Here is a 17,448-nt window from a genome sequence, read left to right as displayed (position 1 = left end):
ATTTTGTGCTAGCTTACTTTCATAATATATACATAATACATGCGCCTGCGGAAACATTTTGTGCACGCACACACACACAAAAAAACCCAAACACAACCTGTTCAATATGAAACTAAAACTCATCAACAAATCTAAGCAAAGGTTAATGTGGCAGCCACTTTTGTGGCTCTCTGACACAACAACTTCCATTTACATTGTGTCTGTAGTGTAGAAAAAGTCACCACGCACTTTAGAGGAGGGAAATTAAAAATATGTAGATAAAATGAATGAAGGTGCAAGCACTGATATTTTGAATAGGTACACACTATTTCTTTTGGAAAACCTGAATGATTTTCTGAAGACAATATTTAAGAGATTGGCTTTTAACAAGAGTGCCATTGACTACCATGCAAGTACAGCAAACAATCAGGAAGGCAAATGGCATAATGGCCTTTATTGCAAAGGGGTTGGAGTACAAGAGTAAGGAAGTCTTGCTACAATTGTACAGGGCTCTGGTGAGACCACACCTGGAGTGCTGTGCAGTTTTAGTCTCCTTATCTGAAGAAGGACATACTTACCTTAGAGGCAGTGCAACAAAGGTTCACTGAATTGCTCCCTGGGTTGAGGGGGTTGTCCTATGAGGAGAGATCGAGTAGATTGGGCCAATTTTCTCTAGAATTTAGAAAAATGAGAGATTATCTCACTGAAACATAAAAGATTCTGAGGGGGATTTAAAAAAAATGTGTTCCTGGGATGTGGGCGACGCTGGCTAGGCCACCGTTTATCGCTCATCCCGAATTGCCCTTAAACCACTGCAGTCTTTGTGGTGAACGTACTCCAACAGTGCTGTTAGGGAGGGAGTTCCAGGATTATGACCCAGCGATGATGAAGGAACAGAGATATATTTCCAAGTCAGGATGAAGTGCAATTGGAGAGGAACGTGGAGGTGGTGGTGTTCCCATGCACTTGATGCCCTTGTCCTTCTAGGTGGTAGAGTTCGCAGGTTTGGAAGGTGCTGCCAAAGAAGCCTTGGCGAGTTGCTGCAGTGCATCTTGTAGATGGTACACACTGCAGCCACGGTGCGCCGGTGGTGGAGGGAGTGAATGTTTAAGAGAGTGGATTGGGTGCCAATCAAATGGGTTGTATTGTCCTGGAAGGTGTCGAGCTTCTTGAGTGCTGTTGGAGCTGCACTCATCCAGGCAAGTGGAGAGTATTCCATCACACTCCTGGTTTGTGCCTTGTAGATGGTGGAAAGACTTTGGGGAGCCAGAAGGTGAGACACTCACCACAGAATACCCAGCCTCTGACATGCTCTTTTAACCACAGTATTTATGTGGCTGCTCCAGTTAAGTTTCTGGTCAATGGTGACCCCCGCACCCCCCCAGGATGTTGATGGTGGGGGACTCGGCCATTGAATATTAAGGGGATGTGGTTAGACTCTCGCTTGTTGGAGATAGTCATTGCCTGGCACTATTGTGGAGCAAATGTTACTTGTCACATCAGCCCAAGTCTAAACGTTGTCCAGGTCTTGCTGCATTCAGGCATGGACTGCTTCATTATCTAAGGTGTTGCGAATGGCACTGAACACTGTGCAATCATCAGCAAACATCCCTACTCTGACATGATGGAGGGAACGTCATTGATGAAGCATCTGAAGATAGTTGGGCCTAGGACACTGCCCTGAAGAACTCCTGCAACGATGACATGGGGCTGAGTTGATTCACCTCCAACAACTACAACCATCTCCCTTTGTACTAGATATGACTCCAGCCAGTGGAGAATTTTTCCCGATTCCCATTGACTTCAATTTTACTTGGGCTCCTTGATGCCACATTCGGTCTAATGCTGCCTTGATGTCAAGGACAGTCACTCTAACCTCACCTCCGCAATGACTGTGTGGTGGTCGCTGCTACCAATGCTGTCATTGACAGATGCATCTGCAAGAGGTAGACTGGTGAGGGTGAGGTCAAGTAGGGCGTTCTCCTCATGTTGGTTCTCTCAACACCTGCTGCAGGCCCAGTATGGCAGCTATGTCCTTCAGGACTCAACCAGCTCTGTCAGTAGTGGTGCTACCAAGCCACTCTTGGTGATGGACATTGAAGTCCCCCACCCAGAGTACATTCTGTGCCCTTGTTACTCTCAGTGCATCTTCCAAGGAGGAGTACTGATTCATCAGCTGAGGGAGGGCAATAGGTGGTAATCAGCAGGAGGTTTCCTTGTCCATGCTTGACCTAAAGCCATGAGACTTTATGGGGTCCGGAGTCAAAGTTGAGGACTCCCAGGGCCACCCCCTCCCGACTGTTTACCACTGTGCCACCTCAAATGGGTCTAACCTGCCGGTGGGACAGGACATACCCAGGGATGGTAATGGAGGAGTTTGGGACATTGGCTGACAGGTATGATTCTGTGAGTATGACTATGTCAGGCTGTTTGCTTGACTCGTCTGTGGGACAGCTCTCCCAATTTAGGTACAAGTCCCCAGAGGAGGACTTTGCAGGGTCGACTGAGCTGGGTGTGCTGTTGTCATGTCCAAAGACGATGAAGAGATCGATGCCGGGTGGTCTGCCCGGTTTTATTCTTATTATTGTTTTTCGTAGCGGTTGTGTACAACTGAGTTGCTTGCTAGACCATTTCAGAGGGTAGTTAAGAATCAGCCACATTGCTGTGGGTCTGGAGTCAGAGCCCAGGTAAGGACAGAAGATTTCCTTCCCGAAAGGACATTAGTGAACCAGATGGGTTTTTAATGACAATTCGATAGTTTCATGGTCGCCATTATAGATTAATGATTTAGACGAAGGAATTGAATGTAATATCTCCAAGTTTGCAGATGACACTAAACTGGGTGGCAGTGCGAGCTGCGAGAAGGATGCTAAGAGGCTGCAGGGGGACTTGGACAGGTTAGGTGAATGGGCAAATGCATGGCAGATGCAGTATAATGTGGATAAATGTGAGGTTATCCACTTTGGTGGCAGAAACACGAGGGCAGAGAATTATCTGAATGGTGGCAGATTAGGAAAAGGGGAGGTGCAACGAGACCTGGGTGTCATGGTTCATCAGTCATTGAAGGTAGGCATGCAGGTACAGCAGGCAGTAAAGAAAGCAAATGGCATGTTTGCCTTCATAGCGAGGAGATTTGAGTATAAGAACAGGGAGGGCTTACTGCAGTTGTACAGGGCCTTGGTGAGACCACACCTTGAGTATTGTGTACAGTTTTGGTCTCCTAATCTGAGGAAGGACATTCTTGTTATTGAGTGAGTGCAGTGAAGGTTCACCAGACTGATTCCCGGGATGGTTGGACTGACATATGAGGAAAGACTGGATCGACTAGGCTTATACTCATTGGAATTTAGAAGAATGAGAGGGGATCTCATAGAAATTTATAAAATTCTGACGGGATTGGACAGGTTAGATGCAGGAGGAATGTTCCCGATGTTGGGGAAGTCCAGAACCAGGGGACACAGTCTAAGGATAAGGGGTAAGCCATATGGACCGAGATGAGGAGAAACTTTTCCACCCAGAGAGTTGTGAACCTGTGGAATTGTCTACCACAGAAAGTTGTTGAGACCAGTTCGTTGGACATATTCAAAAGGAAGTTAGATGTGGCCCTTACGGCTAAAGGGATTAGGGGGTATGGAGAGAAGGCAGGGGTGGGTACTGAGCCTTCAAGTCATGATCATATTGAATAGCGGAGCAGGCTCGAAGGGCCAAATGGCTTGCTCTTGCACCTATTTTCTATGTTTCTATTACTGATACTAGCTTTTTATTCCAAATTTATTGAACTAACTGTATTTAAATTCCCCAGCTGCCGTGGTGGGATTAACAGGGCAGATGCTGAGAGGTTGTTTCCCCGAGCTGGAGAGTCTAGAATTGGGGGTATAGTCTCAAGGCAAGGGGTCAGCCATTTAGGACTGAGATGAGGAGAAATTTATTTGCTCAGAGGGTTGTACATCTTTGGAATTCTCTACCTCAAAGGGCTGTGGCTGGTGAATCGTTGAGCATATTCAAGGCTGAGATCAATAGATTTTTGGACTCTAGGGGAATCGAGGGATATGGGGATCGGGCGGGAAAGTAAGAGTTGCGGTTGAAGATCAGCGATGATCTTATTGAATGGCGGAGCAGGTTCGAGGGGCCGAATGGCCCACTCCTGCTCCTACTTCTTGGCACCTTATGGTCTTAAGTGGTCAGTGGTAGCACTCTTCTCTTCAGCTGAAATAGCACTCAAAGGAACCAGAAAATGAATAGAAAAGAAAAAAATTTACAAGGGAAAAGCATTTATTTGAGTGCAGCTGTGGCTCAGTGGTATCAATCTCACCTCCGATTTAGACAGTTGCGGTTTCCACTGCAGAGACTTCAGCACAAAATCTCGGCCGGTACTTCAGTGCAGTGCTGAGGGAGTGCTGCATTGTCAGAGATGCCGTCTGTCCAATGAGACAGTAAACCGCGGCTCTGTTCAAACGAGCATAAACGATCTCATGGTCCCAAAGCAGGGGAGGTCCCCAGGTTCGTGGTCAACATGCATCCCTCACCCAACACCACTGAAACATACTAATTGGTTGCACATCTCGTTGCTGTTTGTGGGATTTTGCGAGCCATGAACTGGCTGTCGTGTTTACCCACAGAACTGCACTTCAGAAGGCATTCAGACGCTGTGAGGCACTTTGCGATGTCCTGAGAACGTGAAAGGTGCTTACATAAATGCAATTTTTATTTCCTGAATTGATGCAGAAATGGCGCCGTTTCTAAAAGTAGCTTTGGATTTGTCTTCCAATACCGATTTTGGGAAAACAAAAGCCTACCTCCCATGACAAAAACCCTCGACTGACCTCATGTTCTGCACGCCTTCTGTCCACAAGTGATCAAGGCACAGCTCTGGAATGACCGGCTCTGTTTCAGGCACCAACAAGGAGTCACTCAGAGTGCTGTTCGGGGAGTGCGAATTCCGACCACGCTTTGGAGACGGGGTGTAGGGCGATAAGTTGAAGCGCTGCACGCCAGAGAATGCTGAAGCTCCCAGAGACGGGGAATGAGAACGACTGGAAATGAAAAAAGTATGCAAAAAATATTAGTAGTGATATGTACACGAGAGTGGGGCGGGGGGCAGGAAACACACACAAAACTCTGGCACTGGGTGACCAATCGGTATCAGTACTGGTGCATAAGCTGCTGATTTGGAGCATTAATGCTGGAATCAACGAGAAGGAAGCTTTGCTCTCCACAGTAATGGCTCCTGCAAAAGGTCCTATTCTGATATACTTGCATTGGAGGCAGTTCAGAGAAGGTTCACGAGTTGATTCTTGAGATGCAGGGGTTGTCATATGAGGAAAGGTTGAGCAGGTTTGGCCGAAACTCATTGGAGATTAGAAGAATGAGAGGTGATCTTATTGAAACATGCAAGATTCTGAGGGGGGCCTGACAGGGTAGATGCAGAGAGGATGTTTTACCTCGTGGGGGAATCTAGAACTAGGGGGCATAGTTTCAGAATAAGGGGTTGCCCGTTTAAAACGGAGATGAGGAGGGATTTCTTCTCTCAGATGGTTGTAAATCTATGGAATTCTCAACCCCAGAGAGCAGTGGAGGCTGTGTCATTAAATATAGTTAAGGTGGAGATAGACAGATTCTTGAGCGACAAGGGAGTCAACGGTTATGGGGAACAGGCGGGGAAGTGGAGTTGAGGCCAAGATCAAATCAGCCATGATCTTATTGAATGGCGGAGCAGGCTCGAGGGGCCATATGGCTGACTCCTGCTCCTATTTCTTAAAGAAACATAGAAAATAGGTGCAGGAGTAGGCCATTCGGCCCTTCGAGCCTGCACCACCATTCAACAAGATCATGGCTGATCACCCACCCCAGCACCTCCCCCGCACGCCCCCTCCACACCCCCCGACCCCCCCAGCCGCAAGGACCACATCCAACTCCCTCCCGAACACATCCAGTGAATTGGCATCAACAACTCTGCGCGGCAGGGAACCCCACAGGCCAACAACTCCCCGAGTGAAGAAGTCTCTCCCAATCCCAGCTCCAAACAGCCCACCCCCCCATCCCAAGAGCGTGCACCCCACTGGCTCCGGACCCACCCAGCACTGGGAATACTCCCCCCCGCACCCAACCCGCCCCATCCCGTCAGAATACTTCCCAAATGCCGAACACCCCAGGATGCCGAGCCCCCAGCCCGGCCACCCCGGAGCCACGCTCCCGCGACGCCAACCACACCACATCCACCAACCGCCATCTGCGCAGTCAACCCGTCCACCGCACTCTGAACACTCCCCGCACCGAGGCACAGAGCCCCCAGGCCCGCCCTTCCAACACACTTCGCCCCCCCCCAGACCTTCGCTGCAATGTGGCCCCTCCTGTCCCCCGCCCTGGGTTTCTCCGCCCCCCCCACCTCCACCACTCTCCCCTCCATCCCGCGCCCCCGTCTCCCCTCAACTTCCCTCTGCCTCCCCGCACAGGCTCCCAGCTTGGGGGCGGTAACTTTAATGTTATGTTCTTAACCCACCTTCAAAACTCTTAATTTAGCATTATTCACATGATTGGAAAGCGAGGGAGCCGCCCAATTGCTCTCAGATTTAGATGTACTGCCTTTTAAAACAAAATAATCCGATATTCATTAACGTACTGCTTTTCCTCACTGACCCTCCTCCATCCGCCAATTTAACAAAAAACAGGGAGGGGCAGTAAAAGCAGGTCGTCATTGGAAGGTTGACCAATTATTAAATTAGATTAGAGTGTGTGAACACTTCAGCAACGAGACATTACTGGTGTTGGACTCCGTAGGTGAAACAAATAGAGGGGGCGGCTGCCCAGCATGAGGTGTCTGTTAGAGAAATGATAAAGTCAGGCAGAGCAGGCTGAGAGTGGCTGGCAGGACGAGCTGGCAAGAGAGAAGGGAAGAGCAAATGTGAATTCAACACAATTCCAGGTACTGGGTTACACTGAAGGGATGTGGGTTGGGGGAGGGGGGAGCGGGGAGGAGGCATGAATGAGGAGTCAGGCCAGCTTAGGGTAAATACAGCAATAGTGTGAGGAAGGAGGAAGGCAATGATACAGGGAAACTAGGTTCAAAGTTCAGGATATTTAGAAAAGGTAGAATATTCAATAAAAACCCTAACCAACAACCCTAATATAGGGAGTCATAGTCTGACAGGGACAAAAATCACCCCCACCAGCCGGGGATAAGACAAACTGTCAAAACAAAAGATTATGGCAAGTAAAACAGGACAAAAAGCAATAGAAAGTGTGAGCAGGCAATAGTGAAACAAAAACAGTGGAGAAATGAGAATATGAACACAAGAGAGGACAATCACCCTCCTGCCCATACCTAACAAGCCTAACAAAATAAGAGACAGGCAGAGCTGAGCAGAGTTGGTTTTAAGCGCCCCACTTGTAAAGTGAAGGATGCAGGGTTCTGTTTTCCAGGCAAAGGTAGAGAGTTTTTGAGCAGAAGTCTGGAGGTAAATGGTGCTTGTCCACATGGTGCCCTTCGGACTGTATTGGTACCGGAGTTATTTGCTGCATCTCAAGTAGGCTGGAGGTAGCCACGAACACAGAAAACTCAGGGAATTACTTTTTGTTTTAAATACTAGTGCATGAGGAAAGCTGGGATCACAAAGAAAAGTGGTTACAAGTAAATATTGTGGGGGGGGGGGGGGGAAGAGAGAAAGTGGGGAAGCGGAGAGAAACAGAGAGGAGATAGTAAAACAGAGGAGGAAAATTGAAGTGTGTTATATTGATGAGTTAATATCCTGGGCAGAGGCTGGGGATGGGACTGGGTGGAGTTTTGGCCAATTAGTTTGAGGCTGGTGTGAGACTGATGTGTACAGGAAGAGGGTGTAAACCACAGCCGAGGATGACTGTGGGCTGCGGCAAGGGGAGACAATGGTCCCAGGAAGAGGACGCAGGCACTTCTGCATGTTGAGACCAATATGTAGAGGAACCAACTAGGGGGAAGGCCATCTTAGACTGGGTGTTGTGTAATGAGAGAGGATTAATTAGTAATCTCATTGTGCGAGGCCCCTTGGGGAAGAGTGACCATAATATGGTGGAATTCTACATTAGGATGGAGAATGAAACAGTTAATTCAGAGGCCATGGTCCAGAACTTAATGAAAGGGTAACTTTGAAGGTACGAGGCATGAATTGGCTAGGATAGATTGGCGAATGTTACTTAAGGGATTGACAGTGGATGGGCAATGGCAGACATTTAGAGACAGCATGGATGAACTACAACAATTGTACATCCCTGTCTGGCATAAAAATAAAAAAGGGAAGGTGGCTCAACCATGGCTATCAAGGGAAATCAGGGATAATATTAAAGCCAAGGAAGTGGCATACAAATTGGCCAGAAATAGCAGCGAACCCGGGGACTGGGAGAAATTTAGAACTCAGCAGAGGAGGACAAAGGGTTTGATTAGGGCAGGGAAAATAGAGTACAAGAGGAAGCTTGCAGGGAACATTAAAATAGCCTGCAAAAGCTTCTATAGATATGTAAAGACAAACGTAGGTCCCCTGCAGTCAGAATCAGGGGAAGTCATAACGGGGAACAAAGAAATGGCAGACCAATTGAACAAGTACTTTGGTTCGGTCTTCACTAAGGAGGACACAAACAACCTTCCGGATATAAAAGGGGTCAGAGGGTCTAGTAAGGAGGAGGAACTGAGGGAAATCCTTATTAATCGGGAAATTGTGTTGGGAAAATTGATGGGATTAAAGGCCGATAAATCCCCAGAGCCTGATGGACTGCATCCCAGAGAAATTAAGGAGGTGGCCTTGGAAATAGCGGATGCAATTGACAGTCAATTTCCAACATTCCATAGACTCTGGATCAGTTCCTATGGCGTAGAGGGTAGCCAATGTAACCCCACTTTCTAAAAAAAGGAGGGAGAGAGAAAACAGGGAATGAAAGACCGGTCAGCCTGACATCGGTACTGAGTAAAATGATGGAATCAATTATTAAGGATGTCATAGCAGCGCATTTGGAAAGAGGTGACATGATAGGTCCATGTCAGCATGGATTTGTGAAATGGAAATCATGCTTGACAAATCTTCTGTAATTTTTTGAGGATGTTTCCAGTAGAGTGGACAAGGGAGAACCAGTTGATGTGGTGTATTTGGACTTTCAGAAGGCTTTTGACAAGGTCCCACACAAGAGATTAATGTGCAAAGTTAAAGCACATGGGATTGGGGGTAGTGTGCTGATGTGGATTGAGAACTGGTTGTCAGACAGGAAGCAAAGAGTAGGAGTAAATGGGTACTTTTCAGAATGGCAGGCAGTGACTAGTGGGGTACCGCAAGGTTCTGTGCTGGGGCCCCAGCTGTTTACATTGTACATTAATGATTTAGACGAGGGGATTAAATGTAGTATCTGCAAATTTGCGGATGACACTAAGTTGGGTGGCAGTTTGAGTTGCGAGGAGGATGCTATGAGGCTGCAGAGTGACTTGGATAGGTTAGATGAGTGGGCAAATGCATGGCAGATGAAGTATAATGTGGATAAATGTGAGGTTATTCACTTTGGTTGTAAAAAGTGAGGCAGACTATTATCTGAATGGTGACAGATTAGGAAAAGGGGAGGTGCAACGAGACCTGGGTGTCATGGTACATCAGTCATTGAAGGTTGGCATGCAGGTACAGCAGGTGGTTAAGAAAGCAAATGGCATGTTGGCCTTCAAAGCGAGGAGATTTGAGTACAGGGACATGGAGGTGTTACTACAGTTGTACAGGGCCTTGGTGAGGCCACACCTGGAGTATTGTGTACAGTTTTGGTCTCCTAACTTGAGGAAGGACATTCTTGCTATTGAGGGAGTGCAGCGAAGGTTCACCAGACTGATTCCCAGGATGGCGGGACTGACATATCAAGAAAGACTGGATCAACTGGGCTTGTATTCACTGGAGTTCAGAAGAATGAGAGGGGATCTCATAGAAACGTTTAAAATTCTGACGGGTTTAAACAGGTTAGATGCAGGAAGAATGCTCCCAATGTTGGGGAAGTCCAGAACCAGGGGTCACAGTCTAAGGATAAGGGGTAAGCCAGTTAGGACCGAGATGAGGAGAAACTTCTTCACCCAGAGAGTGGTGAACCTGTGGAATTCTCTACCACAGAAAGTTGTTGAGGCCAATTCACTAAATATATTCAAAAAGGAGTTAGATGTAGTCCTTACTACTAGGGGGATCAAGGTGTATGGCGAGAAAGCAGGAATGGGGTATTGAAGTTACATGTTCAGCCATGAACTCATTGAATGGTGGTGCAGGCTCGAAGGGCTGAATGGCCTACTCCTGCACCTATTTTCTATGTTTCTATGAGACACACACACACACACACACACATAATACCGTGGTGAGCCCCCAACCCAATACCACCACGTTCTCTATTTAGTGGCACAACTAGGACCCCAACAGATAGTTGAAGATGCTTCCCCAATGTTACGAACGTTAGACGAGCCGAAAAGATTTATTTTATTTGTGCAATGAACGTCACAACTCTTCACTATGCCAATGTAGAATCCTCACCTTTGGAGGCAGTTCAGAGAAGGTTCACTAGCTTGATTCCGGAGATGAGGGGGTTGACTTATGAGGAAAGGTTGAGTAGGTTGGGCCTCCACACATTGGAATTCAGAAGAATGAGAGGTGATCTTATCGAAACGTATAAGATTATGAGGGGGCTTGACAAAGTGGATGCAGAGAGGATGTTTCCATTGATGGGGCAGACTAGAACTAGGGGGCATAATCTTAGAATAAGGAGCCACCCATTTAAAACTGAGATGAGGAGGAGTTTCTTCTCTGAGAGTTGTAAATCTGTGGAATTCGCTGCCTCAGAGAGCTGTGGAAGCTGGGACATTGAATAAATTTAAGACAGAGATAGACAGTTTCTTAACCGATAAGGGATTAAGTAGTTATGGGGAGCAGGCAGGGAAGTGGACCTGAGTCCATGATCGGATCAGCCATGATCGTATTAAATGGCGGAGCAGGCTCGAGGGGCCGTATAGCCCACTCCTGCTCCTATCTCTTATGTTATTTGAATATTATCTGAATGGCTGCAGATTAGGAAAAGGGGAGGTGCAACGAGACCTGGGTGTCATGGTTCATCAGTATTGAAAGTTGGCATGCAGGTACAGCAGGCGGTGAAGAAAGCAAATGGAATGTTGGCCTTCATAGCTAGAAGATTTGAGTATAGGAGCAGGGAGGTCTTACTGCAGTTGTACAGGGCCTTAGTGAGGCCTCACCTGGAATATTGTGTTCAGTTTTGGTCTCCTAATCTGAGGAAGGACGTTCTTGCTATTGAGGGAGTGCAGCGAAGGTCCACTAGACTGATTCCCGGGATGGCTGGACTGACATATGAGGAGACTGGATCGACTGGGCCTTTATTCACTGGAGTTTAAAAGGATGAGAGGGGATATAGAAACATATAAAATTCTGACGGGACTGGACAGGTTAGATGCAGGAAGAATGTTCCCGATGTTGGGGAAGTTCAGAACCAGGGGACACAGTCTAAGGATAAGAGGTAGGCCATTTAGGACCGAGATGAGGAGAAATTTCTTCACTCAGAGTTGTTAACCTGTGGAATTCCCTGCCGCAGAGAGTCGTTGATGTCAGTTCATTGGATATATTCAAGAGGGAGTTAGATATGGCCCTTACGGCTAAAGGGATCAAGCGGTATGGAGAGAAAGCAGGAAAGAGGTACTGAGGGAATGATCAGCCATGATCTTATTGAATGGTGGTGCAGGCTCGAAGGGCCGAATGGCCTACTCCTGCACCTATTTCCTATGATTCTATGTTTTAATGTTTGATCCCGCCCCATCATTTTCTCACCATCCCATCATTTTCCCCAGCTGGTTAAAAGAGACCCATTGTGTTTGCTCACCTCAGAGCCGCCATGTTTGAAATGGAAGGGGAATGAGAGCGAGAGTGTGCACCAGGAGAGGCTGTGGATCGATTCTGGCTTGGAAAGGAGGAGATGTTTTGGAACGGAGACGCAAGAGGCGACTCTCCCTTGGAGACACTTCGGAGGTGAGCTGTCAAAGAGCTGCTGGTGGCAATGTGCTGAGAAGTGCCCGCCGCGCTGTGATACCTCAGAACGGTGTTTTGCTCCTGTTGGGAGAAATACAAGAATTTATGTCTGGCGTTAAGAGGTGCGGCAAATATATATCGCGATGAGACGGAGGCCAGCTTATTTTAACAGGTTAACATTATTTATCATGGGTTTCCATTACTAGCCAGAGGCGAGTGAGCTGGGCAGTGACAGTGGAACAGGCTTCACTGTGTTACTGCCCGGTAGGGTGGGATCCAGCTGGGAAAGTTGGTCACCATTCTAATGCTGCAGTAACCACATGTTTGTGGAGGGTTCCCCCTGAGGCCATCTGCAGCGTAGAGGATTATTACCTCAATGTTGATGCTTAAAATGATCGGTGTTCCGGCATAGCTTGTCTCCAACTTAGCCTGGGTGCAAGTCAGGAGAATGGTGCAGGGTTTGAGGAAGAAAGATTCTCTAAATCCAGCCGGGTCAACGGGGACAAAACGGCTGGGGGGAGGGGTGGGAAGGGAATTTACTCGGCTTGATTCTACTTTCCTCGTAAGATTAGATAACTTCCAGCTGAACATTGGAAAAGACCGAAGCCATCTTTTATGCCCCACCACAAACCCTGCTCCTTCATCGCTGATTCTGCCCCCCAACCCAGTCCTCTCTCAGACCATTGATAACTTTGCCATCCTATTTGTGCACTCAGATTCTGATCCTATATCATTTCTATCGGAAAGATTGTCTACTTCCACCTCTGTAGCATCGCCCTGCTCAGTTCCTACCTCAAGAGATGACATGGCTGCGGAAGGAGGGGGAAAAAAAAGAGAGGTAGGAAGTGTTAAGTCATGATGCTCCAGCCATCACGAGTGTCAATTGCTCGTCCATTTCGTATGTTCTCTTCACCTTCCTCTCCTCTGTAAAAAAAAATCTCCTTTTCTGTTTCTTTGATTCAACATCTTATACCTCTAACAAGCCTCTTGGGACATTCTATCTGAAGTAAGTTGTTGATTTTTTCTCTGATTTTGCTCGGAGCTCTGTGCTCGGATCCCTGGAAAACTGCAGCAGAATCCCTGGAGCTAGTTCTCTCGAACCAGAAGAACAAAAAAAGGAGCAAGAATAAATGTTAAAAAAAAGCAGAATAGGTACCTCTGTTTTAATTTTGCGTAATGTCCAAACTGTGTGCAGGCTCTGCACTGTATCGTAGGTCATGATGATTGATGGCGCCGAACTGGAGAAAACGATTTTCAAGGTATAGTCAGCAATATACTGCACTCTTGGTATATTGGTCACGCCTACTGAATGGGAGAAGAGTAAATTCTGTCACAAGTAATTCAATGTACAAAAGCTGTATACGTCAGCAACATAATTGTGCACTATATAAATGCAAATATTAATCTCAATTCTTCTGGCATCTAACTCAAGGTTAGACAGCTTGAAAACAGATTCATCATATGGCCCCAAAAATATATATTTAAAATGTACCAGCGTAATTATTAATGATCCAAAAGTTAGTTTCTCCTTGTAAATAATAGTTAATCTCCAACTGCATTGCTCATGAAAAAAAATAAAATGCAAAAATATTAATATGAAATATTGTTAGCCCCTAATTATTTGTATTTTGATTGCTCACTACATCTTATATTTAAAATTTCTCCCTTCTCTAATATGTGGCTTGGAAGCTTTGTTAACTTAGCACTGTGTAACAATCCTTCTTTTGTGAATTCTTCGAGTGCTTTAAAATACGTTTTCTTCTGCGATGTTACAATTTATCTTTAAATCAAACACTTGCATAGATTTATAAATTATGTACTTACTGCTTAATAACATAAACGGTGATTAAATTTAAGCTTTACTTTTAATGAAGGTAATCAATATGTCCAGTCTATTTTTTTTAAATGGAGGGAAGGGAATGAATGGGAAAATCTGGAAGGAAACGGGGAAGTCCAGGACTGCGTCGGAGAGCAGCACTTAGCTGGCCTGTCCCCACCTTCTGACATCAAGGTAGATTGTGCTCGAGCTGGCAACATTGTAAATGCCTGTACGGTTTGGTTAAAATGGAGCTCACAACTTGAGAGCAAGAGTACATCCATGAACCTCACAATCCACACCACAGGATATATTCTACCTCAAGGGAAGTGGTGCACATCATAGAACCACTGCCAATGGAAGCAGCTCTAACATAAACAGGATAACTTAAAGACAAGCTCTCTGATCAGCTCTATATTGTGCTCAGTACACGACACTGCAAATAATGCACATATTAAGTTGAAAAGCTCAAACAAGGTAACATATTTACCCGTGGAGAGATGAGAGAATCTGAGCAGGGAAGGTTCAGGGGAGAATTAATAGAGGTGCTCAAAATTTATGAGGTATTTTGATAAATGTAATAAGGGGAAACTGTTTCCACTGGCGGGAGAGACGACTAACCAGAGGAGACAGATTTAAGATAATTGGCAAAAGACCCAGGGGGGGGAAAGATGAGAAATATTTTTACACAGCGAGTTGTTACGATCTGGTGTGCATTGCCTGAAAGGGCGCTGGAAGCAGATTCAACAGTAAAAGGGAACTGGATAAATACTTGAAGGGGAAAAGAATTGCAGAGCTAAGGGGAAAAATTAGGGGAGTGGGACTACCACGATGGGCCGAATGGCCTCCTTCTGTGTCGTAATTTTTCTATGATTCTATAAAAGGATAGTTCTTTCAAAGAGCTAGCACAGGCACGGTGGCCTCTGTCATTGGTGTATGTATCTGTGATATTTTACTTCCTTCTGCCTGCCTCCCACACATACACGTGTTTCCCACCATTCCTCTTCACCTTCCCTCCAGTCAGTGGAAACATAGAAACATAGAAAATAGGTGCAGGAGTAGGCCATTCGGCCCTTCGAGCCTGCACCGCCATTCAATGAGTTCATGGCTGAACATGCAGCTTCAGTACCCCATTCCTGCTTTCTCGCCATACCCCTTGATCCCCCTAGTAGTAAGGACTACATCTAACTCCTTTTTGAATATATTTAGTGAATTGGCCTCAACAACTTTCTGTGGTAGAGAATTCCACAGGTTCACCACTCTCTGGGTGAAGAAGGTTCTCCTCATCTCGGTCCTAAATGGCTTACCCCTTATCCTTAGACTGTGACCCCTGGTTCTGGAATTCCCCAACATTGGGAACATTCTTCCTGCATCTAACCTGTCTAAAACCGTCAGAATTTTAAACGTTTCTATGAGATCCCCTCTCATTCTTCTGAACTCCAGTGAATACAAGCCCAGTTGATCCAGTCTTTCTTGATATGTCAGTCCCGCCATCCCGAGAATCAGTCTGGTGAACCTTCGTTGCACTCCCTCAATAGCAAGAATGTCCTTCCTCAAGTTAGGAGACCAAAACTGTACACAATACTCCAGGTGTGGCCTCACCAAGGCCCTGTACAACTGTAGTAACACCTCCCTGCCCCTGTACTCAAATCCCCTTGCTATGAAGGCCAACATGTGGAAGATTTGTTTCACATTTACTGCTCCCTCCACAAAAGCAGCTCCCCAAACAGAGACTGGGAACTCATGTCGAGGGACATACAGGGTAGGATAAAGAAAAAAAGGGAGGCTTATGACAGATACAGAGGGCTAAATACAGCCAAATCTCTAGAGGAGTATAGATAGTGCAGGGGTGAAATTAAAAAGGATACTGGAAAGCAAAGAGAGCATGAAAAATTCTTGGCAAGTAAAATCAAAGAAAACCCAAAAATATTTTATAAATATATTAAGAGCAAGAGGATAACTAAAGAAAGAGTAGGGCCTATTAGAGACCATGAGGGTAATCGGTGTGTGGAGGCGAGAGACATGGGTATGGTTCTTAATGAATACTTTGCGTCTGTTTTCACAAAGGAGAGGGACGATGCAGACACTGCTATCAGAGAGGAGGACTGTGAAATATTAGATGAAATAAACATAGTGAGAGAGGGTTAGCAGCTTTGAAAGTCAATTAAGTCACCAGGCCCGGATAAAATGTATCCTGGGCTGTTAAGAGAAGCAAAAGAGAAAATAGCAGAGGCTTTGACCATCATTTTCCGATCCTCTCTGGCTTCAGGTGTGGTGCCAGAGGACTGGAGGACTGCTAATGTGGTATCTTTGCTTAGGAAGGGAGAAAGGGATAGACCAAGTATTTACAGGCCAGTCAGCCTAACCTCAGTGGTGGGAAAACTACTGGAAAAAATTCTGTAGGACAGGGTAATTTTCATTTAGAAAGGTACGGATTAATCAGGGACAGTCAGCAAAGATTTGTTACGGGAAGGTCATGTCTGACTAACTAACTTGATTGAAGTTTGGAGGAGGTAGCAAGGAGGGTCAATGAGAGTAGTGCGTTTGGTGTAGTGTATATGGATTTCAACAAAGCATTTGATAAGGTCCCACATGGCAGACTGCTCATGAAAGTAAAGCCCATGGGATTCAGGGCAAAGTGGATCCAAAATTGGCTCAAAGGCAGGAAGCAGAGGGTAATGGTTGATGAGTGTTTTTGTGACTGGAAGGCTGTATCCAGTGGGGTTCCGCAGGGCTCAGTGCTGGGTCCCTTGCTTTTTGTGGTATATATCAATGGCTTGGACTTGAATATTGGGGGTATGATTAAGAAGTTTGCAGGTGATACTAAAATCGGCTGTGTGGTTGATAATGAAGAGGAAAGCTGTAGACTGCAGCAAGATATCAAACAACTGGTCAGGTGGGCAGAACAGTGGCAAATGGAATTTAATCCAGAGAAGTGTGAGATAATGCATTTGAGGAGGGCTAACAAGAAAAGGGAATACACATTAAATGGTAGGACACTGAAGTGTAGAGGAACAAAGAAACTTTGGAGTGCATGTCCACAGATCCCTGAAGGTGGCAGGCCAGGTAGATAAGGTGGTTAAGAAGGCATACGGAATACTTGCCTTTATTAGCTGAGGTATAGCATACAAGAGCAGGGGGGTTATGCTTGAATTGTATAAAACATTGGTTAGGCCACAGCTAGAGTACTGCGTGCAGTTCTGGTCACCACATTATAGGAAGGATGTGAGGGTACAGAGAAGATTTCAGAGGATGTTGCTGGGAGTGGAGAATCTAAGCTATGAGGACAGATTAGATAGGCTGGGCTTGTTTTCATTGGAACAGAGGAGGGTGAGGGGAGACCTCATTGAGGTGCATAAAAATATGAGGGGCCTAGATATAGTGGATAGAAAGGACCTATATCCCTTAGCAGAGGGCATAAATTTAAAGTAATTGGTGGAAGGTTTAGAGGGGATTTAAGGGGACATTTCTTCACCCAGAGAGTTGTGGGGGTCTGGAACTCACTGCCTGAAAGGGTGGTAGAGGCAGAAACCCTCACCACATTTAAAAAGTACTTGGATGTGCACCTGAAGTGCTGTAAGCTGCAGGGCTACAAACCTAGAGCTGGAAAGTGGGATTAGGCTGGATAGCCTCTTGTTGGCCGGCACG

The 17,448-nt window shown here is 46.1% G+C and overlaps 1 protein-coding gene across 2 annotated transcripts in view; it reads right to left on the bottom strand.

The window, feature by feature from the left end:
• Positions 1 to 17,448, bottom strand: part of anapc1 (anaphase promoting complex subunit 1) — a 199,421-nt gene that overhangs the window by 168,207 nt on the left and 13,766 nt on the right. The window contains exons 8-10 of one of the 2 annotated variants that reach the window (XM_070885752.1): positions 13,141 to 13,289; positions 11,839 to 12,065; positions 4,803 to 5,012 (exon numbers count right to left, since the gene is read on the bottom strand). In XM_070885752.1, coding sequence (XP_070741853.1) covers positions 4,803 to 5,012; positions 11,839 to 12,065; positions 13,141 to 13,289 — 586 coding nt within the window. The remainder of the gene's footprint in view (positions 1 to 4,802; positions 5,013 to 11,838; positions 12,066 to 13,140; positions 13,290 to 17,448) is intronic. The other variant, XM_070885753.1, reaches the window with a different exon arrangement.

This window comes from Pristiophorus japonicus, chromosome 7, assembly GCF_044704955.1.
Source record: "Pristiophorus japonicus isolate sPriJap1 chromosome 7, sPriJap1.hap1, whole genome shotgun sequence".
Classification (NCBI taxonomy): Eukaryota; Metazoa; Chordata; class Chondrichthyes; family Pristiophoridae; genus Pristiophorus; species Pristiophorus japonicus.
This window is presented reverse-complemented; position numbering and strand designations above follow the sequence as displayed.